The sequence below is a fragment of the Rhinoraja longicauda genome, chromosome 24, assembly GCF_053455715.1.
Source record: "Rhinoraja longicauda isolate Sanriku21f chromosome 24, sRhiLon1.1, whole genome shotgun sequence".
Lineage (NCBI taxonomy): Eukaryota > Metazoa > Chordata > Chondrichthyes > Rajiformes > Arhynchobatidae > Rhinoraja > Rhinoraja longicauda.
In genome coordinates, this window is record NC_135976.1 from 18,645,121 (window position 1) to 18,672,093 (window position 26,973).

The following is a 26,973-nucleotide window of genomic DNA, read 5'->3' on the forward strand; positions in this document are numbered from 1 at the left end:
CCACCCCCCCCTCCATCCGCCCTTTACTTTCCATTTCTAGAAGCACTTTCCCTCACACTTCTAAGCCCCTACCCATCCGTACCTATCTCTCTCTCTCTCTCTGCTCTTCTGGCCCATGCCCAAAATCCTGCGACTCCCTCTCACCCATCCCAAAAGCTCGGGCCCTCTTTCCCACCAATCCCCCGGCCTTCTCTCCTCACTTCCCGGGCCCTGTCTCCTCCTCCACTCTTCTACCAGCTCCACTACCCACACCTTGTATGCCTCTCAGCATCCACTGCTCCAGCACTCCCTACCCCCACTCCGTCCCTCTCACCCCTATACCTCCAGTCCCGCCTCTATTCACTCCTCCAGCCCTACCTTTTCCACATTCCTCCGTCCCTCCCTGTCTCTACTTCACTGGCACCCTCGCCTCCCACTCCTCCGGCCCTCTTCTTGCAATCCTCCATCATTTTCCCCACGGTGGCGCAGCGGTAGAGTTGCTGCCTTACAGCGCTTGCAGCACCGAAGACCCGGGTTCCATCCCAACCACGGGTGCTGTCTGTACGGAGTTTGTACGTTCTCTCCGTGACCTCGTGGGTTTTCGCAGAGATCTTTGGTTTCCTCCCACACTCCAAAGACGTACAGGTTTGTAGGTTAATTGGCTTGGTGTATGTGTAAAGTTGTCCCTAGTGTGTGCGGGTATCGCTGGTTGGTACGGACGGTGGACTGAAGTGCCTGTTTTCGCGCTGTATCTTTAAACTAGACCCCTCCATCACACACTCTCTGGGAGTCCCGTATTAGGCCCGCGGGCCACTGTAGGCCCCGACACTGTAGGCCCGGACAGTGTAGGCTAACGGAGCTCGTTAATGTTAATGGAATTCGGGGACCGGGGCTGAGTGTGTTCAGGGAGCGGAGCCGAGTGTGTTCGCTGAACCCGCCTCCTGGCCAGGGCGGCCGTCATTGGTGGAGCGGGAGCACGTGGCCGCTGACTGGGTGAGGCCACGTGGGGCGCGAGCGGTGACCCATGGCGGTATGGCGGTCCCATATTTAAGGCCCCTTTATAACATATGCTAAGGGCCCCGCACTAGCTTAATCCAGCCCTGGTTACAGGGAGACCATGCAAACTCCACAAAGACAGCATCATAAGTCAGGGTTGAACCCGGGTCTCTGGCGCTGTGAGGCAGCAAGCTCTACTGGCTGTGCCATTGTGCCGCAGTAGAAAGTTCCAAGAACACAGAAAGAGGAGGAGAGCAACACAGTACTCGTGGTGGAGGTGGGATGGAGAATCAAGTGTTAAATTAAATAAGACCATTCACTTACTTGTGAATGGTCTTACTTATGCATGGGCTCTGCGCTTGATTTCATTACATTGTATTGTTTGAACGTAATTCCTATATCACACAATTTCACGTTGTGTGGAACTGCGGACAAAGCCTCTAGAATTAGATTGAAGAGTTTGTCAGTGTTACCATTGGTGCCTGAATGAACGGAATCTATGTTAGAGAAAGAGATGAGCAAATTCAATCCAGTTATTGAAACTGATGGAAGTTTATCGAATTTTGAGAGGCATAGAAAGATTAGACAGTCATAATTTTTCCGAGGTGGAAATGTCAAAGACTAGAGGGCATGACTTTAAGGTGAGACAGGTGATGTTTAAAGAAGATATATGGAGCAAATTCTTTTCCACAGAGGGTGGTGGGTAACTGGAATGCGCTGCCAGGGGTGGAGGTGGTGGCAGATACGTTTAAGTGGTGTTTAAGAGGCTTTTAGATAGGCAAATGGATAAGCAGCGAATGGAGGGATCACATGCAGGCAGATGATTAGTCTGAAGAAGGGTCTCGACTCGGAATGTCAACCGTTCCTACTCTCCAGAGATGCTGTCTGTTCCGCTGTTATTCCAGCATTTTGTGTCTATCTTTGGTTTAAACCAGCATCTGCCGTTCCTTCCAACGGAACATTAACTTGGCATTGTATTTGGCATAGACATTGTGAGCTGAAGGGGATGTTCCTGTGCTGTACTGGTCTATGTTCCATGAACATGCAAGATTTGACCTTTGCGATGTATGTAAGATAGTCACATTGGCGGAGGTGGCTTCTAAAAATAACCACAGACTATCAGCTGGCGTAAAACGACGGTGTTGATGTAGCGTATGGTTGTGTAACTGCAGCAAAGGCAGAAGCTCTGACGTTGGACCGCAGCTTACTGGAAACATGAGGCAGATGAGAAAAGCTATCGTGAGTTGTGCCAGTTTTGAGTGACTGCAAAAAGGAGGAACGCATAGCATCAGTGTAGAACACAAGGTGGCAAGCAGAGCAATGGCAGTCAGATCTGTTATCAGTTCAAGGGGAACATTATCAAGAGCAGAGCTTATATCGTATTGATACAGATAAGTAAACTGGAGAGGGAATTATAAAATGCAAGACGAGCCTTGACAGTGTGTAGACAGAGTGGAAGTCAGGTTATTGGGGCCAAGGCCTCCGTGTATTCCCAGCGTGAGTCCACCGCTAGTTCATGTTTGCCAATGGTTGCTGAGAGAACAGTTACAGCAGTATTAGATGCTAATGCAAAAACAAAATCCCATTTGTGCCGTCCTTTGACCAACGGGAATACTTTCTCCTGCCTGACATTCAGAAACTGCACCTTCTCGGGCGGGGTCTGTAACGCAAAACACCCAAATAATGATACAATAATCAATAATACAATACAATAAAAATGTCATCTGTCCACTCCCTCAACAGCTGCTGCCTGACCTGCTGAGTTCCTCCAGCGCTTTGTACTTTGATAATAATCAGTAATATTAGATAATCAGACCAAAAGCCAAGTCTGTAGTGCAACCATAACAAAGTCCATAGTTGGTGTTGTGAGCCTGATGGTTGCTGGGAAGAAGCTGTTCCTGAACCTGGAGGTCATGGCTTTCAGGCTCCTGTACCTTCTTCCCGATGGTGGGAGTGAAATAAGACCGTGGCCAGGGTGGTGTTGGTCTTTGATATAGACAATAGACAATAGACAATAGACAATAAACAATAGGTGCAGGAGTAGGCCATTCGGCCCTTCAAGCCAGCACCACCATTCAATGTGATTATGGTTGATAATTCTCAATCAGTACCCCGTCCCTGCCTTCTCCCCATACCCCCTGACTCCACTATCCTTAAGAGCTCTATCTAGTCTCTCTTGAATGCATTCAGAGAATTGGCCTCCACTGCCTTCTGAGGCAGTGAATTCCACAGATTTACAACTCTCTAACTGAAAAAGTTTTTCCTCATCTCCATTCTAAATGGTCTACCCCTTATTCTTAAACTGTGGGCCCTGGTTCTGGACTCCCCCAACATTGGGAACATGTTTCCTGCCTCTAATGTGTCCAACCCCTTAATAATCTTATATGTTTCGATAAGATCCCCTCTCATCCTTCTAAATTCCAGTGTATACAAGCCTAGCTGCTCCAGTCTTTCAACATATGACAGTCCCGCCGTTCCGAGAATTAACCTAGTAAACTTACGCTGCACGCCCTCAATAGCAAGAAGTATAAGAAGATAACTGCAGATGCTGGTACAAATCGAAGGTATTTATTCACAAAATGCTGGAGTAACTCAGCGGGTCAAGCAGCATCTCGGGAGAGAAGGAATGGGTGATGTTTCGGGTCGAGACCCTTCCTCAGACCCTTTCTCAATAGCAAGAATATCCTTCGTCAAATTTGGAGACCAAAACTGCACACAGTACTCCAGGTGCGGTCTCACTACGGCCCCATATAACTGGAGAAGGACCTCTTTGCTCCTATACTCAAATCCTCTTGTTATGAAGGCCAACATTCCATTGGCTTTCTTCACTGCCTGCTGTACCTGCATGCTTCCTTTCAGTGACTGATGCACTAGGACACCCAGATCCCGTTGTACGTCCCCTTTTCCTAACTTGACACCATTCAGATAATACTCTGCCTTCTTATTCTTACCACCAAAGTGGATAACCTCACACTTATCCACATTAAACTGCATCTACCAATCATCCGCCAACTCACACAACCTGTCCAAGTCACCCTGCAACCTCATAGCATCTTCCTCACAGCTCACACTGCCCCCCAGCTTTGTATCATCTGCAAATTTGCTAATGGTACTTTTAATCCCTTCATCCAAGTCATTAATGTATATTGTAAACAGCTGCAGTCCCAGCACCGAGCCTTGCAGTACCCCACTAGTCACTGCCTGCCATTCTGAAATGGACCCATTTATCCCCACTCTTTACTTTCTGTCTGCCAACCAGCTTCCTTTTGTAGGCAGCACCTCCTGTACCTTTGATGGTGGGGAGGTCAGTACCCGTGATGAACCGGGCAGTGTCCACCACTTTCTGTAGAATAAAAGGGATTTGTAGGATTGGTGTTATGGTCGTTTGGAGTTCAGTGTGGACTCAGTAGGCCAAAGGGCATGTTCTGTGTCTTATGACTTCTATGAATGGACAAACAACACTTTGAGTTGGGACCCATCTTCAAGGTTTAGATGAAAAAGTTACTTGTCAATTCCCTCCACAGATGCTGCTTGACCCATTGAGTTCATCCAGCACTTTGTGTTTTGCTCAAGATTCCAGCATCTGCAGTTCCTTTTGTATTCCTTTTCGTACATATATTCTGATGGCTTAATTAATAAAGTTTGCATTTCAACCAACAGTAGTATACTCAGCGGGTCAGGCAGCATCTCTGAAGAAAATATATAGGTGATGTTTTGGGTTGAAACTTTTCTTCAGACTGCAGAACTTAATGAAGACCTTCATTTTGAAGAAGGGTTCCGACCTGAAACGTCACCTATCCATTTTCTCCAGAGATGCTGCCTGACCCGCTGAGTTACTCCAGCACTTTGTGTCTATCCCAGCATCTGCAGTTTACATTACATTAATTACATTAACTTAATTGCATCATTGCAATTTACTTTGCACAACTTATCTCTATTCTTTTGTTGGAAAAACAAGGCAAATGTATATGCATTTGGGACATTTTCATTGTTTCCGTCACCTAGATAAATTGAAAATTATTATTTGTCAGGATTCTCGGCACCGTTTTTGTATAGTTCCTCTCCTTCTTTATCGCAGAGAAGGTCCAATTTTTCACTTACATGAGCCGTGGCCACTGCAAACTGCTTCTCCACTTACAACTGTCATAGATTAGCTTACTGCTAAAAAGTGTACCAACGAGGTGGAATATCTTGTTTTAGATCAGTACGTTACGATTTATGGGGAAGTATAATTCATTAATTGATGATGGTAATAGTCTGATGTTTGTCTTCAAAATCATACAAATGGAGACAAAAATATTAAATTAATTCCTTGAAAAAAGCCAGTGAGCCAGGCTTCAATTCAACTGCACTGCCTGTACCAGTAAAGACTTTTCTTAACATATCTAGCATACTATTTATTTAAAACATAATAGGATTGATTTTACGTGGCACAGCTGGTAGAGCCACTGCCTCACAGCGGCAGAGATTTAGTTTTGTTTAGAGATACAGCGCGGAAACAGACCCTTTGGCCCACAGAGTACGTGCCGACCAGCGATCCCTGAAACCGGAGATCCCAGAGAAAACTCCCGCAGGCCACGTGGAGAACGTACAAACTCCGCACAGACAGCACTCGCAGTCAGGATCAATCCTGGGTCCCTGGCTGTCAGGCAGCAACTTGACCGATGCGCCATCGTGCCTCCCACTCAGATCCAGGCTTGATCCCGACCATTGGTGTTGTCTGTGTGGAGTTTGCACATTCTCCCTGTAACCGAGTGGGTTTCCTTTGGGTGCTCCGGTTTCCTCCCACACCCCAATGACGTGCGGGTTTGTAGGTTAATTGGCCCTCTGTAAATTGCCCCTCGTGTGTAGGGACTGGATGGGAAAGTGGGATAACAGAACCAGTGTGGTCGGCTTGGACTCGATGGGCCAAAGGGCCTGATTCCATGCTCTATCTATAAACTAAACTAAAGAAGGCCGATGAAAGTGATATGTTAATTGCAGACACCATACAAAGAAAAACATAAAACTATTATTCACCATCCAGTGATTGTCAACTGTTTAAATCTCTGCATCCAAGTTGGTTTGTAATTTGTTATGCGTTAATATATTATTAATGAGCATGTGCAAAGTGCATATATTTTGTATCCATTAAGCATTTTCTATTTTCGCCACCCCAACTGTCAATGTTTATCATTATGAAGTGCAATTTTCCTTAAATTGCATAAAATATCACAATGTGATTGCCCCAACTCTGAGAATGGATTACTGAAGGATTTCTCTCAAATCTCTACTATCCTCCACATAAATAATGTATTTTCATCAACTTATTACAGGCAAAATCACATGCAGTTTACCAAGATCTAAATAATAGATGGTTTTCCATCTGCACTTACCATCATGAGCAATCTTTCCGTTGTCGACCATCTGTCAAATGTGCTTCTTCTCCCTCATTAAATGTGTGTTTTCTGTACTCTCTAAATATTTGCTTTCCACTTCCATTCAATCATTATTGTTCAAAAACACGCACGTTACCTTTATTAACAGGCAGCCGGTAAGTACCACCACAGCATTTAAAAGACATTTGGATGGGAAAGGTTTAGAGGGATATATGGGGTAAATGCAAGCAAAATGGGACTAGTTTGGATGATGCATCTTGGTCGGCATGGATGAGTTGGGCTGAAGGGTCTGTTTCCATGCTGCATGATTCTATAATTATGACTTTTGCCTCATCGTTGCATCATTAGTCTTACAGCATCTTAAAGATGTGTATCAAATTACGAGGTGAATACAGTCTTTTTCCCGAGGTAGGGGAATAAAGAACGAGAGGGCAGAAATTTAAGATGAGAGGGGAAAGATTTATTAAGAAGCTGAGGGCAACCTTTTCACACAGTATATATATGGAACGAGCTGCCAGAGATGGTAGTTAAGTCAGATGCAATAACAATCTTTAAAGGATATTTGGACAGGTACATGGATAGAAAGATTCTGAGGGATATGAGCCAAATTGGACAAAAAGGACTAGCTTAGATGGGGAATCTTGGTTGCCATGGACAAGTTGGGCTGAAAGGCTGAATGACTCTATGACTCTTTGAATGTTGCTGTACCTCTGGCTTGATGGCACAAATGTTAGCAGTGGTGCCCCACATCGTCAGGGATCCAGGTTCAATTCTGATATTTGGTGCTTTCTGTGACGAGTCTGCATGTTCCCCCTGCGATCTTGAAGCCAACATGGAACTTGATAGGCCAAATGGCCTCCATCTGCTTCATACGTGAGTAACTACATCCTCAACTATGGGTGGCACGGTGGCGCAGCAGTAGAGTTGCTGCCTCACAGCGCCAGAGACCTAGGTTCGATCCTGACCACGGGTGCTGTCTGTATGGAGTTTGTACGTTCTCCCCGTGACCTGCGTGGGTTTTCTCTGGGTGCTCCTGTTTCCTTCCACACTCCAAAAACGCGCAGGTTTGTAGGTTAATTGGCTTCAGTAAATTGTAAATGGTCCTGAGTGGGTTGGATAGTGTTAGTGTACGGGGTGATTGCTGGTCAGTGTGGACTCGGTGGGCCGAAGGGCCTGTTTCTGCAATGTATCTCTAAAGTCGAAAGTAAAACTGTGCAGATAGCTTTGAATAGTTGCAGCTTCCTGTACGACCTTTCTCAGGTATTATCTATATCGCTGCCAGATTAACAGATACGGCAATTTTTGAGTCACATAAAAAAAAATAATCCCGACTGACAACTGCACACTATTTTCTGATTCCATCAACTCATGATGGAGCCAAAAGTGTAAATAACATTAAAAATGTAAAGGTTCTGCTGGTCACATGTTCTTAAGGTCATTGTGCATAGGTGGTTGAATGGGAGCAATTTTAATGTTCTTAAAAATGAAAGGGTGAGATTTATGATTTTTCTATATCTATTGGGGGTCGCATAGTGGCGCAGCAGTAGAGTTGCTGCCTCACATCACCACAGACCCGGGTTCGATCCGGACTACGGGTGCTGTCTGTGTGGAGTTTATACATTCTCCTTGTAACCTCGTTTTTTTCTCCGGGCGTCCGGTTTCCTCCCACATTCCAAAGACGTGCAGATTTGTAGATTAATTGGCTTCAATAAAATTGTAAATGGCCCCGAGTGTGTAGGATAGTGCTGGGTGATGGCTAGTCTGTGTGGACTCAGCGGGCTGAAGGGCCTGTTTCCACGCTGTATGTATAAACCATGAACTAAACTGATATATTTGCGGATTTATACTAATTTCAAATGAAGGCCTGTTCTCAGGACATGTGAGAACAGATGTGGGAGAAAGATTGGAAAAGTAGAATATTCCATAAACAGGGCAATACTCCCAAATGTTGCTGTACAGGGGGAGTAAAACAAAGACAGCTGACGTGGCAATACACCGGAAAGGCAAATTGGACATTACTTTTCATTGTAAAAATTAGGGAAGCTTTGTTGTAATAGTTTAGTTAGTTTTTGTTTAGAGATACAATACGGTAACAGGCCCTTCGACCCACTGAGTCCGTGCCTACCACACATTAACACGATCCTACACACACTAGGGACAAATTACACTTATACCAATCCAATTTACCTACAAACATGTATGTCTTTGGAATGTGGGAGAAAACGAAAGATTTCGGAGAAAACCCACGCGGTCACGGGGAGAACGTTTAAACTCCATACAGACAACACCTGTAGTCGGGATCGAACCCGAGTCACCGGCGCTACAAGCACTATAAGGCAGCAACTCTACCGCTGTGCCACTGTGCCGCTCATGATCGGATAGGATGGTAGAGGGGCTACACTTGTCAAGAGCCAAGAGTGTTTAATTGTCATATATACTAGCAATGGAAGAATAAAATTGTCTTACTTGCAGCAGCTTAACAGGCCTGCAAACACAATAACGCACATGTAATATATAATAATCAAAAATACAATAAATTAATAACCGTAATACTGGGTGACCATAATAGGGTAAAATCCGGTCCATTGTGCAACATAATATAGGAATCAACTTTCAGTTTGAAGAAGGGTGCTGACTTGAAATGCCACCCATCCTTTTTCTCCAGAGATGCTGCCTGACCAGCTGAATTACTCCAGCACTCTGTCTATCTTCTGGATAAACCAGCATCTGCAGTTCCTTCCTACATGTAGAAGTTGGCAGATCACATTAATGTTAACCACCGGGTGGCGCCAGCAATGGCTGCCTCGCCAACAGTCTGACAATAGACAATAGGTGCAGGAGGAGGCCATTCGGCCCTTCGAGCCAGCACCGCCATTCAATGTGATCATGGCTGATCATTCTCAATCAGTACCCCGTTCCTGCCTTCTCTCCATACCCCCTGACTCCACTATCCTTAAGAGCTCTATCTAGCTCTCTCATGAATGCATTCAGAGAATTGGCCTCCACTGCCTTCTGAGGCAGAGAATTCCACAGATTCACAACTCTCTGACTGAAAAAGTTTTTCCTCATCTCAGTTCTAAATGGCCTACCCCTTATTCTTAAACTGTGGCCCCCTGTTCTGGACTCCCCCAACATTGGGAACATGTTTCCTGCCTCTAACCTGTCCAACCCCTTAATAATCTTATACGTTTCCTCTGTCTGTTCCTTTCTTCTTCGTTATTTTTTTAGTATGTGTTAAATGTATGTTGTTAGTGTTCTTTAGCTTATTTTATGTGGGGGGTGGGGGAGGGGGCTGGGGGAAACGTTTTCTCATTTCTTACCTTGATGGAGATGTGATATATTTGCATATCGTATCTCCATCCGCACTGCGGCCTAACGTCAAGGAGTTGACAGCCTTTGATGGAGACCGACTTCGAGAGCTCCACCGCGGGACTTTAACATTGCAGAGCCCACGATACCTTTGCCAGGGATCGACCTCTGAGCTCTACTGAGGGAGCCTGCGGACTTTATCATCGTGGAGCTCGCAGTCTCTTGTCAGAGACCGACTTCGGGAGCTCCAAGCTGCAGGAGCTTCGACCGCCCCGACACGAGAGCTTCGACCGCCCCTACGCGAGAGCTTCGAGCTTTGATCGCCCCAACAGATGGTTCGACTGCCCTGACCGTGAGAAAAAAATGAGGGAAGAGGATTTGACTTTGCCTTCCATCACAGTGAGGAATGTGGGAATCCGCTGTGGTGGATGCTTATGTTAACTTTTATGTAGTGGTGTGTCTTGTTGCTTTTTTAGTATGGCTGTATGGTAATTCACACATCACTGTACCTTAATTAGTACACGTGACAATAAAAGACCTTTGATGTGAGATAAGGCGTTGGTGAGGCCACATTTACAGTATTGGGTTCAATTCTGGTCACGCTGTTATAGGAGAAATGTTGTCAAGCTCGAAAAGGTGCAGTGAAGATTTACGAGGATGTTGCCAGGACTAGAGGGCCTGACAGATAGGAGGAGGTTGCGCAGGCTAGGATTTTATTCCTTGGAGTGCAGAAGAATGAGGGGTGATCTTATAGAGTTGTGATATCATGTGTGGAATAGGTCGGGTAAACGCACTGTCTTTTGCCCAGAGTAGGGGAATCGAGAATCAGAGGATATAAGTTTAAGATGAGAGGGGAAAGATTTAATAGAAAGCCTGAGAGGTCACTTTTTTACACAAAGGGTGGTGGGTGTATGGAATAACCTGCTGGAAGAAGTGGTTGAGGCAGGTACTATCGCAATGTTTAAGAAACATTTAACTCAGGTACATGGTTGGATACGTTTAGAGGAATATGGGCCAAATGCAGGCAGGTGGGACTAGCGTAGATGGGTCAGTGTGGGCAATTTGGGTCAATGGGCCTGTTTCCATGCAGTGTGACTCTATGATTCTATAACCAAAGACACAGTCCATAGAAGATCACAGTTACTGAGGTTAGTGTTGTGCAGTGTTCAAGAGCCTGATGGTTGCCGGGAAGAAGCTGTTCCTGAACCTTCTTCCCGATGGCAGTAGCAAAATGAAAATGTGGTCAGGATTGTGTGGGTCTGTGATGACATTGACTGCAGTTTGATTTTGCATTATGTGCCCACACGGACTTTGTGGGACAAAGGACCAATGTTCTTGGGCTGTACTGTTCCGTGCCCGAAGACCAAATATATTACAGATTCTCAAAGTAGTGAGGGGTTTGGAGAACTGACAAGAGAACTGAGCTAAGGCTGAGACTGGATGGGCCATGGTTTCATTCAATGGCAGTGAAAGCGAAAGGGGCATTATGATCTATTTCAATTCCTATTTCTTCTGGTTTTATTATAACAGCATCAGCAGAATTAATGAAGGAATTTTTAGCTTTGCATCAATGCATGAAAGTGTCAAATTGTAATCTCAGCAATATAAACATTTTAGCCAATTACTGTACGTGATCTCCATGAGATATCAGCTTTTTTACTAAATAAAATTACTAAGTGAAATTATAATTAGTATTATCAATTTAAGTAAGACACTGAACAATTAGATTCCGTCAAATCTGCTTCTTTGTGTCATTGCAGCCTGTGTGGGATTTTAAAGTGACAAGACTTGGTTTATTTCAGTCTAATTTTACCTACTTAAAGTACAACATGAATGCCAGGGTTACTTGAAGTTAGAGAAATCAAAATTCACGCCACTGGCTGTAAGCTGCCCAAGCGAAATATGAGATGCTGTTCTTCCCATTTGTATTTAGCCTCACTCTGACAATGGAGGGGACCCAGGACAGCAAGGTCGTGTGGGAATGGGAAGGAGAATTAAAGTGTTTAGCAACCGGGAGATCAGGTTGGTCCAGGCCGATTGAGCGTGGGTGTTCAGCGAAATGATCGCCCAGTCTATGTTTGGTCTCGCCGATGTATAAGAGTCTGCATCTTTGAACAACGGATACAGTAGATGAGGTTGGAGGAGGTGCAAGTGAACCTCTGCCTAACTAGAACTAGTGTGAATGGGCGATTGATGGTCGGCGTGGACTCGATGGGCCAAAGGGCCTGTTTCCATGCTGTGTCTCAAAACTCAACTAAATAATAAGCATAATCGGCACTACACTTGAATTTTAACATCAAAAGTAGTCGCGTAGAATCCATATCGTCTGCACTTTATTTTAGCTTAATGTTTTGGTGTTGAAATTGAGGGATTCATTTCAACATCAAGAAATGGCTGTTCAGGTAAACAGTATTTACAGCTCTGTTTAAATTCCAATTATCTCTTGTTCGGCAGAATGGGATTAATTTCTGTGGCCATTAACAGATAAACAAGTGCTCAATAAGCTACTTAAGGGGGCATGAAATTACTATTATTTCAGGAGAGTCATTTATCACCATTTTCCAGTGGAAATCCTGGAGTGCTAATGTTTGCCGTGAAAAAGAAACAAGAATCTCTATCCTTTCTCAATCACTCCTGAAGCAGACTGGATCGGTTAATGCCAGGAATCTGCTTATTATGAATAATGAATGTGTGAAAATGGAATGTAGTTGAAACAACATACAATGTACTAAAGCGTAAAACACAGCTGGAATTTTGGGGAAGTGAAGTGTGCAGTTTGGGTGGTAACATCAACTATTCAGATTGATGGTAATGCTGACAATTGGGGCACGTAGTGGATGGACCATGTTTGATTTACAGTCGTAGAGCTATACAGCACTGAGCGTGGCACAATGGCGCAGCAGTAGAGTTGCTGCCTCGCAGCACCAAAGACCTAGGTTCAATCTTGACTACGGGTGCTGTCTGTACGTAGTTTGTACGTTCACCCCGTGACCACATGGGTTTTCTCCAGGTGCTCCGGTTCCCTCCCACATTCCAATACGTACAGGTTTGGAGGTTAATTGGCTTCAGTAAATTTCCGCAAGTATATAGGATAGAACTTGTGTAAGGGGGATTGCTGGTTGGTGCGGTGGAAAGGCCTGTTTCCACACTGTATCTCTGAACTAAACCAATCTGCCCCATTTAAGCTTGTCCTATTTGCCAGTGTTTGGCCCATATCCCTCAAAACGTTTCTTATCCATGTACCTGTCTTTTAACTGTTGTTATTGTATCTGCCCATTCTACTTCCTCTGGCAGCTCATTCCATATACCTACCACCCTCTGAGTGAAACATTTGCCTCTCAGGTTCCTGTTAAATCATTCCCCTCTCATCTCCTCTATGCTGTCTCGTTCTTGATTCCCTACCCTGGGAAAAAGCCTCTGTGCATTCACCCTATCTACTCCTCCATGATTTTGTACACCTCTATAACATCACCCCTCAGCATCCTGTGCCCTAAGGAATTAAGTGCTAGCCTGCTCTCCTTTCTCTGCAGCTCAGTCCTGGCAACATCCTCATAAATCTTCTCTGTACCCTTTCCAGCTTAATGGTATCTCTCCTATAGCAGGGACATCAAAACTGAACACGATACTCCAAGGGTGCCTTCACCAAACGTATTGTACAACTGCAACATAATGTCCCAACTTCTATTCTCAATAGTATAAGAAAATAACTGCAGATGCTGGTACAAATCGATTTATTCACAAAATGCTGGAGTAACTCAGCAGGTCAGGCAGCATCTCGGGAGAGAAGGAATGGGTGACGTTTCGGGTCGAGACCCTTCTTCAGACTGATGTCGGGGGTGGGACAAAGGAAGGATATAGGTGGAGACAGGAAGATAGAGGGAGATCTGGGAAGGAGGAGGGGACGGGAGGGACAGAGGAGCTATCTGAAGTTGGAGAAGTCGACGTTCATACCACCGGGCTGCAAACTGCCCAGGCGAAATATGAGGTGCTGCTCCTCCAATTTCCGGCGGGCCTCACTATGGCACTGGAGGAGGCCCATGACAGAGAGGTCAGACTGGGAATGGGAGGGGGAGTTAAAGTGCTGGGCCACCGGGAGATCAGTTGCGTTAATGCGGACCGAGCGCAGGTGTTCAGCGAAGCGATCGCCGAGCCTGCGCTTGGTTTCGCCGATATAAATAAGTTGACATCTAGAGCAGCGGATGCAATAGATGAGGTTGGAGGAGGTGCAGGTGAACCTCTGTCTCACCTGGAAAGACTGTTTGGGTCCTTTGATGGAGTTGAGGGGGGAGGTAAAGGGACAGGTGTTGCATCTCGTGCGGTTGCAAGGGAAAGTGCCCGGGGTTGGGGTGGTTTGGGTAGGAAGGGACGAGTGGACCAGGGAGTTACGGAGGGAACGGTCTCTGCGGAACGCAGAGAGGGGAGGGGATGGGAAGATATGGCCAGTGGTGGGGTCCCGTTGTAGGTGACGGAAATGTTGGTGGATGATATGTTGGATCCGCTGGCTGGTGGGGTGGAAGGTGAGAACGAGGGGGATCCTGTCCTTGTTGCGAGTGGGGGGAGGGGGAGCAAGAGCGGGATGTAGAAGAGACCCTAGTGAGAGCCTCATCTATAATGGAGGAGGGGAAGCCCCGTTTTCTGAAGAACGAGGACATCTCGGAAGCCCTAGTCTGAAACACCTCATCCCGGGCGCAGATGCGGCGTAGACGGAGGAATTGGGAGTAGGGGATAGATTTTTTGCAGGGGACCGGGTGGGAAGAAGTGTAGTCCTCCCTTCCCCTCCTCCTTCCCAGATCTCCCTCTATCTTCCTGTCTCCACCTATATCCTTCCTTTGTCCCACCCCCGACATCAGTCTGAAGAAGGGTCTCGACCCGAAACGTCACCCATTCCTTCTCTCCCGAGATGCTGCCTGACCTGCTGAGTTACTCCAGCATTTTGTGAATAATTCTATTCTCAATACCCTGACTGATGCACCAAAAGCCTCCTCTACCACCCTATACATGTGCAATGCCATGTTCAGGGAACTGTGCTCTTGTACTTTTAGATCCCTCTGCTCTACAACACTCCCCAAGGGCCCTACTGTTCAATTGCATCTGAAGTATTTCTCTTGATGCAATAGAATTCAATCATTTGATGTCCACCAAGACTTGCTGGATCTCCCAGTTGCTCACCGTTTAAAATGTCCTTCCCCTTCCCATTCCCACACCGACCTTTCAGTCCTGAGTCTCCTCCACTGCCAGAGTGAGTCCACGTGCAAACTGGAGGAGCAACACTTCATTTTCCGCTTGGGAGGCTTCCAACCCAACATTGAATTCTCCATTTTGAGCTAACTACGTCCCCCCTCCTTCTTTCCCATATAACCCCCTCTTTTCCTCCCCCCCCCCCTCCAGCCTGCTCTTCCCTGTGCCCCACATGGATTCTAGGCCGCTCCCCTGACATCAGTCTGAAGATGGGTCTCGACCCATCTCGTCACCCATTCATTCTCTCCAGAGATGCTGCCTGTCCCGCTGAGTTACTCCAGCATGTCTATCCCCACATGGACTCGCACTTATTTCCCTTTTCCCCTTCCACCCAATTACCTTCCTCTTGGTTCACAATTTACAACTCTTCAATCCTTTTGTCTCATACCTTCTGTCTTTACGTCTCTGGCATTTGTCCAACCATCTGCCTATCAAATAGCCCTTCTCACCTCTCTTGGCCTATTACCTGCCAGGTTTTCTCCTGCCCCTCTCTTCCAGCCTTCTTCCCCCTCCAATCAGTCTGAAGAAGGGTCCCGACCTGAAACGTCGCCTATCCATGTTCCCCAGAGATGGTGCCTGACCTGCTGAGTTACTCCAGCGCTCTGTGAAACGTCGCCTATCCATGTTCCCCAGAGATGGTGCCTAAAACGCTGAGTTACTCCAGCGCTCTGTGAAACGTCGCCTATCCATGTCCCCCAGAGATGGTGCCTGACCTGCTGAGTTACTCCAGCGCTCTGTGAAATGTCGCCTATCCATGTTCCCCAGAGATGGTGCCTGACCTGCTGAGTTACTCCAGCACTCTGTGTCTTCATTTGATGTCCAAAGCTGTTTCAGCCTTTGAAGCTCCATCCTTGGATTTTTATATTTAAAACTTTAAATTCAACCATGAATGTTGATGTACTCCCTCTGTTTTGGTTACATTCAAGAGAACTCATCCAACTTGGAAGTGTTTCCAAAATTTGTGAGGCCACATTTGGAGTATTGTGTTCAGTTTTGGTTACCCTGCTATAGGAAAGATGTTGTTAAGCTGGAAAGAGTGCGGTGAGGATTTACGACAATGTTCATAGGTTCACAAGTGATAGGAGCAGAATGAGGCCATTCAACCCATCAAGTCCACTTGACCATTCAATCATGGCTGATCTATCTTTCCCTCTCAAACCCATTTTCTTGCCTTCTCCCCATGTTCCATATAGCACAGGAGGATGAGGGGCAATCTTATAGAGGTGTACATGGTCATGAGGGGAATAGATAAGGCAGATGCACAGTCTTTCACCCTGGGAATCGAGAACCAGAACACATAGGTCTAAGGTGAGAGGGGAAAGATTTACTAGGAACCTGAGGGGCAACTTTTTTCCCCACACAGAGAGGGTGGTGGGTATATGGAACAAGCTGCCAGAAGAGACAGTTAAGACATTTAGACAGGTACACGGAAACAAAAGGTTTAGAGGGATATGAGCCAAATGCAGGCAGGTGGGACGGATAGATGGGGCGGCTTGGTCGGCATGGACAAGGTGAGCCGAAGGGCTGTTTCGTTGCCATATCACTCTGTGACTCCAATTATTTCAGGTGAACTAACTAACTAGTCAACTCTACCTGCAAATGGAGAGGACAGAGGAAAGAAAAGGGAACCACTTGCACAGATTGGGGGTTGATTTTAATTATACCTTATGACTTATTGAGCTGAAATTTTGCAGCCAGAATTAATTGGAATTTATGACAAGACATTAGAACGATCCTTGAGTCTATGCATAGTGTGAACATCAAGTTATTATCATGTTGCACCCTGCAGGCGAGGATTTAGAACAGGAGACACAAGCAGTAAACAGATGGCAGGCTTGGTGGGTTAATGATGTTACAAAATCTATTAGATTTTGGCAAATGAAATTATAAAAATGAGCAGTTCCTTGGAGATGCCAAAATGTATACATAAATCTCCCCCACACTGTAGTGTATGTTAGAAATGTCTGATTTTAAATAATGACGCCATAGTGGTGCAGCGGTAGAGTTGCTGCCTCACAGCTGCCTCACAGCTGCCTCACAGCTCCAGAGATCCAGGTTCAATCCTGACTGCGGGTGCTGTCTGTACGGAGTTTGTACGTTCTCCCTGTGGTTTTTCTCCAGGTGCTCCGGTTTCCTCTCACATTCCAAAGACATGCAGGTTTGTAGGTTAATTGGCTTCGGTAAAATTGTAAATTGCCCTTAGTGTGTAGGATAGTGCGAGTGTACGGGATGGTCGCTGGTTGTCATGGGCTCAGAGGGCTGAAGGGCCTGTTTTTGCGCTGTATTTCAAGTTTATAAGTCCAAAGCTACAATCAGTACAGTTCGTACAAACTCAAGTACAATCGAAAGAGCAAAGGAGAAGATATAGAATGCAGAATAACCTAAACCTGTCAAATGAATATTTATGCTATATCTTACTGTGATTGTTGCAGACTATACCACCTTTACTGTAAAGCATTTTGAAGCTTTGTAAAAGGCTTTTGCATTGTTGTTGTTTACTGCTGAGATGGATGTGACTTTTGTCTCTGTGATTTCAGTCATGACTTCATTGGAGAGTTTACCACAAGCTATCGAGAACTTGCAAGAGGACAGAGTCAGTTCAATGTCTATGAGGTAAGCTGGGCCTAGTATTTGATATCAACGCATCAGAAACGCCCTAGATTTTATATTCGCATTGAATTGTAATTCTACTTCCTCTTTTGTCGTGGAACTTGCCCACACCGACCAACATGCCACATCTGCACTAGTCTCGCCTGCCTACGTTTGGCCCATATCTCCCCAAACCTATCCTGTCCAAGTACCTGTCTAAATGCTTTTTAAACATTGTGATAGTACATGCCTCAACTACCTGCCTCAGGGTGACACAGTGGCACAGCAATAGAGTTGCTGCCTTGCAGCGCCAATCCTGGAAATGGATGCAGTCTGTACGGAGTTTGTACGTTCTCCCTGTGACCTCATGAGTTTTTTTCCGGGTCCTCCCACACTCCAAAGCATCCAGGTTTGTAGGTTAATTGGCTTCTTTTAATTGTAAATTGTCCATTGTGTGTAGGATAGTGCTAGTTTATGGGGAGATCGTAAGTCAGTGCAGACTCGGTGGGCCGAAGGGCCTCTTTCCACACTGTCTGTCTAAAGTAAACTAACTTCTCCGGCAGCTAGTTCCACGCACCCACCACCCTTGGTGTTAAAAAAATTGCCCCTCAAGTTCAGATGAAATCTTTCTCTCCTATCTATGTCTATGTCCTCTGGTTCTCGGATCCGCTACATTGCGTAAAATTAATTTTTAGTTTGATTGTTTTTGTTTGATAAATAACTTTCAGCGCCATATCTAAAGAAAGGAAGTTAACGTTGGATGAATCAAGCATTGATCAAGCAATGTTATTTGAATTGCTCAGGAAATCTTGATGAATAGCTTGTTGAAGACTAAATCTAAAAAAGTATCATATAACAACAATTAATGGATGAAATAAATAAACTAGCTTCACTGTGTTGATCGACACGAACAAGTTGCCATGACTTAAGCAATTAACATGTTGAAAGATGCCAAGTGTTAATGGGATAATTACTGGCCTGATGTCAGGACAGAATGAGACAGAGAGAAGGTGGATGGAGCAGATTGTATAACAGTTTGTGGTCTGTGGTTTGAGAATATGTTTGAATGGTCATGGGTGTTAAAGAAAAATGGGAATTCCACCTGTGAAACGGCAACGATGATCAAACACAAACTGGGCGGCATAGTGGCGCAGCGGTAGAGTTGCTGCCCTACAGCACCAGAGACCCGGGTTCGTTCCTGTCCACGGATGTTGTCTGTACGGAGTTTGTACGTTTTCCCTGTGACTGCGTGGGTTTTCTCTGGTTGCTCTGGTCTCCTCCCACAATGTTATTTAAAATTGGAGTGTTGGAGCTCTGTAAATTATTTTGGTGGTGAATTCGTTTGAATTTATTCAGTAATGCATTGTGAATGCCTTTGCTGTGACCAACACTTATCACCCATTTAAAACTGTTTGATTGTACTCTTGGTTCTGGATTAAATTTTGCCGACATTCTTCTTGTATGTTCTCCTCTTTTCTCCTTTACCAGTTAGATCTGTTCATTTCATCAGCTCACGTTTTCCACCCATTATCTCCACTTGCCCAGAGGATCCTGTTTCAATGTATTTATTCACAAAATGCTGGAGTAACTCAGCGGGTCAGGCAGCATCTCAGGAGAGAAGGAATGGGCGACGTTTCGGGTCGAGACCCTTCTTCAGACTGATGTCAGGGGGGCGGGTCAAAGGAAGGATATAGGTGGAGACAGGAAGACAGTGGGAGATCTGGGAAGGGGGAGGGGAAGAGAGGGACAGAGGAACTATCTAAAGTTGGAAAAGTCAATGTTCATACTACTGGGCTGCAAGCTGTCCAGGCGAAATATGAGGTGCTGTTCCTCCAATTTCCAGTGGGACTCACTATGGCACTGGAGGAGGTCAGAAAGGTTAGACTGGGAATGGGAGGGGGAGTTGAAGTGCTCAGCCACCGGGAGATCAGATTGGTTAACGTGGACGGAGCGCAGGTGTTGAGATAAGCGATCGCCGAGCCTGCGTTTGGTTTCGCCGATGCAAATAAGTTGACATCTGGAGCATACATTGTTTCAATGTATGGATGGCGATGGGGATTAGATGGGTGTTATGGTACTGTCTCGTCTGCATATTGATGGTCTTTTAAGCCATTTAGTTTAGTTTAGAGATACAGCGTGGGAACAGGTCGGTCGGCCCACCGAGTCCGCATCGAACCAGCGATCCCCATATCCTACACACTAGGGGACAATTTACACAAGCCAATTATCCTATAAAACCTGCACGCCTTTAAAATGTGGGAGGAAACCGGAGCACCCGGACAAAACCCACGAGGTCACGGGGAGAATGTAGAAACTCCGTACAGACAGCACCTGTAGTCAGGATTGAACTCAGGATCTGGCACTGTAAGGCTGCAACTCTGCCACTGCGCCACTGTGCCATCCCTTCAAATATACAAATATAGAAGAAATCACATACCATGAGAAGCAGGAGAAATGGTAAAATGTCTGTGGGAATGAGGATTGTAAATGACGTTACATAGGACAGTACAGCATAGGAACCGGCCCCTCGGCCCACATCGTTGGTGCCAAACATGATGTCAAGTTAAACTCATCGTATCTATCTCTAGATCAGTGGTGTCCAAACTTTTTTCAAAGAGGGCCAGATTTGATAATGTGAAAATACCCGAGGGCCAATGGTCCCCCAACCCCCCGAACCTTTAACTAATGCGCTCCCCCCCCCGGACCTTTAACTAATGCGCTCCCCCCCCCACCCCCCCGGACCTTTAACTAATGCGCTCCTCCCCCCCCCCCAACCCCCCCGAACCTTTAACTAATGCGCTCTCCCCCCCGGACCTTTAACTAATGCGCTCTCCTCCCCCCCCCAACCCCCCCCAACCCCCCCGAACCTTTAACTAATGCGCTCTCCTCCCCCGAACCTTTAACTAATGCGCTCTCCTCCCCCGAACCTTTAACTAATGCGCTCTCCTCCCCCGAACCTTTAACTAATGCGCTCTCCTCCCCCCCCCCGGACCTTGCGTCTGACAATCCGCAGATGGGGCAGCGCTGACCGCCGGGAGGTGTTAGGGGGGGATGCGGCACCCGCCCGACTGACGGGAGCACCTGCCAATGAGCGTGCGGGGTGAGGAGAGCTCAGCTGTTGCTCTCCCGTCCCCCCCCCGCACGCCCCCAACCCCGGGAAGTGTAGTCGCCGTCGCCTCTCCCGCTCGGGGGGGAGGGGGGGTCGGGTAGCGCTGACCGCCGGGAGGTGTAGTCGTCCTCTCCCCTCCCCCTCCCCCTACCTTCATTCTGTTAGTCAGTGCTGGCGGGCCATAAATAATACATTTTAAGCCGGATGCTGCGGGCCGTATAAAATCTGACCTCGGGCCGTGATTGGCCCCCGGGCCGGACTTTGGACATGTCTGCTCTAGATCATCCATATTCCTCCATTCCCTGCATGTCCATGTGCTTATCTAAAAGTCTCACAAATACCACTATCGTTTCTGCCTCCACCACAACCCCTGGCAATGCGTTCCAGACCCCCTCCACTCTGTGTGTTAAACAAAATCTTGTCCAGCACATTTCCATTAAACTTTCCCCCTCTCATTCTATAGCCATGCCCTCTAGTGTTGGACAATTCCGCCCTGGGAGAAAGGTTTTGATTGTCTACTCTTTCTACGTCTCTCAAAGTTTTATATACTACTAGACCAAGTGGACCCGTTGGGTCCAAACCTCTACTGCATTGGTGCAGCACCCTCTCCTCCCCCACTCCCCCCTCCATCACTTTGCCACAGCCAGTGCCACATCCGTGCCCCTGCGGAGATCGTCCGCAGTGCATGCCTCTCTGCCGCAAGTCAGTAGGTGGGCCATTGTCTGTATCTCTCCACAGTTGCATTTGTCAGAGTCCGAGAAGCCCCACTTCTTCAGGTTGAGTCCGCAACATCTCACTCCAGTGCGGAGTTGGTTTAGGGCTTTCCAGGTAGTATAAGGCAGGTGGTGTCCTGGTGCCATCTGTTGTTTGGTTTTGGTGCCTCTGTTGGCGGTTGGCTCTAGTTCCATGAAGCTGTTCCGACTCTTCAAGCGTTTCTTGGCATGTTGGTGATTGTGCAAGGGATGATGGGGGTCTGTGTCCGCATTGAAGCGTTCTACTGCAGCTGTCCGATCAATCTCGTCTTCGAGATGGTTGGTCGATGCCAGCCAGCTCGTACAGATGTTCAACCCTTGTCGGCTTCAGGCATCCTGTGATTTTCCTGCAGGCATTGTTTAATGCAGAGTCCATCTTGCGTGCATGTTTAGAGCGGCCCCAGACAGGGCTTGCATATTCTGCCACTGAGGAACAGAGCACCGGGGCTGCAGTGCGGAGTGTTGTTGGGTCACTTCCAAATGAGCTGTTTGCCAGTTTTTCGATGACCAGCGATCCCGGTACACTGACACTATCCTACACACTAGGGGCAATTTACAATCTTGACTGAAGCCTACAAATGTCTTTGGCGTGTGGGAGTTAACTGGAGCACCCGGATAAATCCCACGCGGTCACAGGGAGAATGTGCAAACTCTGTACAGACAGCACCTGTAGTCAGGATCGAACCCGGGCCTCTGACGCTGTAAGGCTGCAACTTTACCGCTGCGCCACCATGCCGTGCATTTCCTTGTATCTCGTTATTTTATCGACTTGACGGTTTCTCAATCAGTCACATCCAGCCTCCAGCCATTTGCCGCAGTCCAATCGCCACAAAGATAACATTTATCCTGCACTGATTGAATTTCATTACTCGCCCTGAGACTCACACAGTCGTTTTAACAATCCATTTTCTTTGCTGATTTGTGTGAAGTGCTGCAGACTGGGCACGGAGATTGGCAAAGATTCACCGAAGCACGTTGTCGTGCATGGAGGCTTGCGGTAATGCATCAGTAGATTTTCACGTCGCAGTGCATCTCAGTGAGAATTCATTCCACTGAGGTAGAGAAGATGTTAATGATGAGGAAGTACATGAAACACGAAATACAATTCATGATCGTGAGTGTTAGGAAGGGAATGAGTGTGACAAATTAGAGTCATGGAGTCATACAGCATTGAAACAAGCCCTTCGGACCAACTATATACACAGGCCATTTGAAATGCAACAAAGAGAAAATGAATACATGTTGTCCTCTCTCTCTATTTTCTATTCAAAGGGCATCAGGCAATCAAACAAATAGATAGTATCACACAATAATGAGGACTGTGTGGGTCCTTGGTAAACCGCAGAGCAAGTGGAACATACCCTTTATCAAAAATATCTTTGATGCCAAAACGATGCCCAGAGTGCCAACTGGGTCAGCACTGTCAAGTCATAGAGCCGCACAGCATAGAAACAGGCCCTTCAGCCCGACTTGCCAATGCCGACCAGCATGCTGCATCTTCGCTAGTCCCACCTGCCCGCGTCTGGTCCATATCCGTCTAAACCTTTACACTCCACCTGTCCAGATGTCTTTTAAATGTTGCTATTGTACCTGTCTCAACGACCTCATTTGGCAGCTCGTTCCATATACCCACCACCCTCTGTGTGAAAAAAAAATGGCCATCAGGCTCTCATTCAATCTTACTCCTCACCTTAAACCTATGGGCGGCACGGTAGCGCAGCGGTAGAGTTGCTGCTTTACAGCGAATGCAGCGCCGGAGACTCAGGTTCGATCCTGACTACGGGTGCTGCACTGTAAGGAGTTTGTACGTTCTCCCCGTGACCTGCGTGGGTTTTCTCCGAGATCTTCGGTTTCCTCCCACACTCCAAAGGCGTACAGGTATGTAGGTTAATTGGCTGGGTAAATGTAAAAAATTGTCCCTAGTGGGTGTAGGATAGTGTTAATGTACGGGGATCGCTGGGCGGCACGGACTTGGTGGGCTGAAAGGGCCTGTTTCCGGCTGTAGATATATGATGATATGATATGATATGCCCTCGGGATCTTAATTCCCCTACCCTGGGTAAAAGTCTCTGTGCATTTACCCTATCTATTCCCCCTCATGATTTTATACACCTCCATTAAAATCACACCTCAGCCTCCTGCGCTCGAAGGAATAAAGTCCTAGCCTGCCCAACCTCGCCTTATATCTCAGGCCCTGGAGTTCTGGCAAACATCCTCATAAATCTCCTCTGCACTCCTTGCAGATTAATGAGGAATCGTGAAGTAATAAAGGAAAATGTTAAGGACTTTGTGGCCAGCAATAAATAAAATCTTTGTTTCTTGTACTTATGGCTCTCTTCAGACTTCAGTAAAGATTGTAAATGGCCTTTGAAAGGGAACATGATTTGTTAGAGATATATTGGGGATATCTGGTATAAATAAGCGAGTGAGACAAAACAACAAATCATTGTGAAACCTCCTGCGTGTGATTCACAAGACCTTCACCTTAAATTACAATCCACTGGAGTGTCATAAAGAAAAATAAACAAAAAAGAAAACACGGTAGCACAGTGGGTAGAGCCACTGCCTCACAGTGCCAGGGACCCGGGTTTGGTCTGGACCGCGGGTGCTGTTTGTGTGGAGTTTGCACGTTCTCCCTGTGACCACATGGATTTCCTCCGGGTGCTCCCGTTTCCTCCCACATCCCAAAGGTGTGCGGGTTTGGAGGTTAATTGGCCCTCTGTAAATTGCCCCGTGTGGTGTGGAGAATGGATGGGAAAGTAGTGTAACATAAAACTGTTGTGATCGATGGTCGGCATGGACTTGGTGGGCTGAAGGGCATTTTTCCCACATTGTTACTCTAAACTAAACTAAGATCATACATGACTGTTTAAACGTACAGCTCAAAAAGTTGCATTCTAGGCTGCTTGATTCTCAACTTGCTTTTTGAATGTGATTATTCTAAATGTTAAAGATGATTGACCAGATGTTACTGAAATTTAACAACTTGTGAATGTCACCTGTCTTTATCGAGTTGAAAATTGTCTGGCAGGAATTCTGAGATTGGATTACTACAGATATAGTATAGAATTATAAAGTCAAACAGCGCGGAAATAGGCCCTTCAGCCCTACTTGCCCATACCAGCCGAGATGCCCCTTGTACACTAGTCCCACCTGCCTACATTTGGTCGATATCCCTCTAATCCTACCCTATCCATGTACTTGAATGCTTATTTCTTAAATGTTGTGATCGTACCAGCCCCAACTACCATATCTAGTAGGTTGTTCCATATACCTACCGCCCTTTGTGTGAGAAAGTTGCCTCAGGTACCCATAAAATCTTTTCCCCCCTCACCTTAAACCTATGGTATGTCCTCTGATTCTCGATTCCCTTCCTCTGGGCAAAGGACTCAGTGCGTTTTTGCTACCTATAGTTCTGCTGTTTGCATAATCATAGTATTAATAATGAATGGCTTGATTGTAATAATATTTAGCTTTTTCTTTGACTGAAATATTGGCAAACAAGTGCTTTTCACTGTTTCTCGGTGACACGTGACAATAACAATCTAAACTAAACTACTTTGTGTAACCTTTACTCATTCTGTTACCCCATTAATCTTGCAACAGAAAGTTAGGTGCAATGGTTAAACAAGTAATTACTGAGGAAATGGAAGGAAAATTGTGAATGACCATTATTCAATTTGCCTTGCTAAGAAAGCGAACAATTTTAATACTGAGACCTTGGGTTGTAAATTGTTGGAGATATTACAAATGTCAGTTTGACCACAGCAACCTTTTTTTCTGTCCCTTATTATCACCATCCTCTCTTTATATCGCTGTTCTTATGTAGAGTCTTGAGCTGTGTAGTGAAATGTATAGTGAAATGAGCTGTATAGTGAGAATAGTAAAAGGCTTGGATAGAGTGGATGTGGAGAGGATGTCTCCACTAGTGGGAGAGTCTGGGACTAGTGTTCATAGCCTCAGAATTAAAGGGCGTTCTTTTAGGAACGTGTTTAGGAGGCATTCCTTTAGTCAGAGGGTGGTGAAACTGTGGAATTCTTTGCCACAGAAGGCTGTGGAGGCCGTCAGTGGATATTTTTAAGGCAGAGATAGATAGATTCTTGATTAGTATGGGTGTTAGAGGATATGGGGAGAAGACAAGAGAATAGGGTTAGGAAGGAGAGATAGATCAGCCATGATTGAATGGTGTAGACTTGATGGGCCGAAGGGCCTAATTCTGCTCCTATCACATATGATATAAATTTATCCTTCCTCGTGTCACCTTTATGTGTGTGTTGACTATTATCTGATTATACATCATAGATGCATCTAGGAATATTTTTGACTTTGGTGCTAAATAAAGGCATTTTTTATTGTTCGAAACAGGGATCTCAGCTGTGTTTAACAATCTCTCAAGTCTGCCGCAAATGGCATGTTAATATTGCAAGTGCCTGTGAATGTTATTAACTCATCCACATCTGTAAATGGACCACGAAAAATCACACGTGGGGTGTAGGATATCTATGGCGACTCATTACTCTGACTTGCATTCAAAGTTGCACAGTGACGTCTTTACTTTAGTTTAGTTTATTGGTACAGTGAAATGCCTTTTGTTGTGTGCTAACCAGTCAGTGGTCAAGACGATATATGATTACAATCGAGCCGTCCACAGTGTCCAGATACATGATAAAGGGAATAACGTTTAGTGTAAGATAAAGGCCGATTAAAGTGTAAGATATAGTCCAGTAAAGTCCGATTAAAGGTAGTTCAAAGTCCCCAATTAGGCAGACTGCTCTCTAGTTGTTGGTAGGATGGTTCAGTTGCCTAAAACAATTGCCTGAAACTGTCTCTGAAGCTGGAGGTGTGCATTTTCACGCTTCAGTATTTCTTGCCTGATGGGAGAGGAGAGAAGAGGGAGTGACCGGGGTGAGACTGGTCCTTGATTATGCTGGTGGCCTTGCCAAGGCAGCGTGAAGTGTAGATGTACATGATAAAGGGAATATCGTTTAGTGCAAGGTAAGGTCCAGCATTGTCCAATTAAAGACAGTCCGAGGGTCTCCAAAGAAGTAGATGGGAGGTCAGGACCACTCTCTAGTTGTTGACAGGATGGTTCATTTGTCTGATAACAGCTGGGAACAGCTTTGTGAAACCGTGCACTCCTATTTCATGAAGGAGACGTTAGCTTAGGTTGGTGTTTAAACCAGTTAGTGCTGATGCATGAACAAAACACAGCTGCCGGTCACTAAAGTGTGCCAGCGGCTGCAACACTGAGAAAGAGATGACGGCTGAATAATTGGTTTGGCAGATTGTGCTTTGGATTGCATTATGAAAAATTAATGTGGCAAGTCTGAGGGAGGTATTGCAGGGGAGAGCCATATTGGTTCCTCCAATCCTTGCAGGCTGCATCGTGACTGAAGATCCAGGCCAGATGCAGCAAACTGCATTTGAACTTCATTTGCAGATTGCTTCACATACAGCGAATAACATCCCCTCACCAAGATTCAAGTTTCAGTTTATTAGCTTGGTTTACTCTACTTTACTTTACTTTAGAGATACAGCGTGGAAACAGGCCCTTCGGCCCAATAAGGCCAAGCCAGCCAGCGATCACCACGTACACTAATACCATCCTCCACACTAGGGACAA

At 46.0% G+C, this 26,973-nt stretch overlaps 1 protein-coding gene across 6 annotated transcripts in view; it reads left to right on the forward strand.

Moving 5' to 3' along the window:
* LOC144605454 (copine-8-like) overlaps positions 1-26,973 on the forward strand; it is a 299,949-nt gene that overhangs the window by 166,837 nt on the left and 106,139 nt on the right. For 5 of the 6 annotated variants that reach the window (XM_078420725.1, XM_078420728.1, XM_078420727.1 and 2 more), the window contains one exon: positions 17,438-17,513. In XM_078420725.1, coding sequence (XP_078276851.1) covers positions 17,438-17,513 — 76 coding nt within the window. Of the gene's footprint in view, positions 1-17,437; positions 17,514-18,217; positions 18,819-26,973 lie in introns of those variants that run through there. The other variant, XM_078420731.1, reaches the window with a different exon arrangement.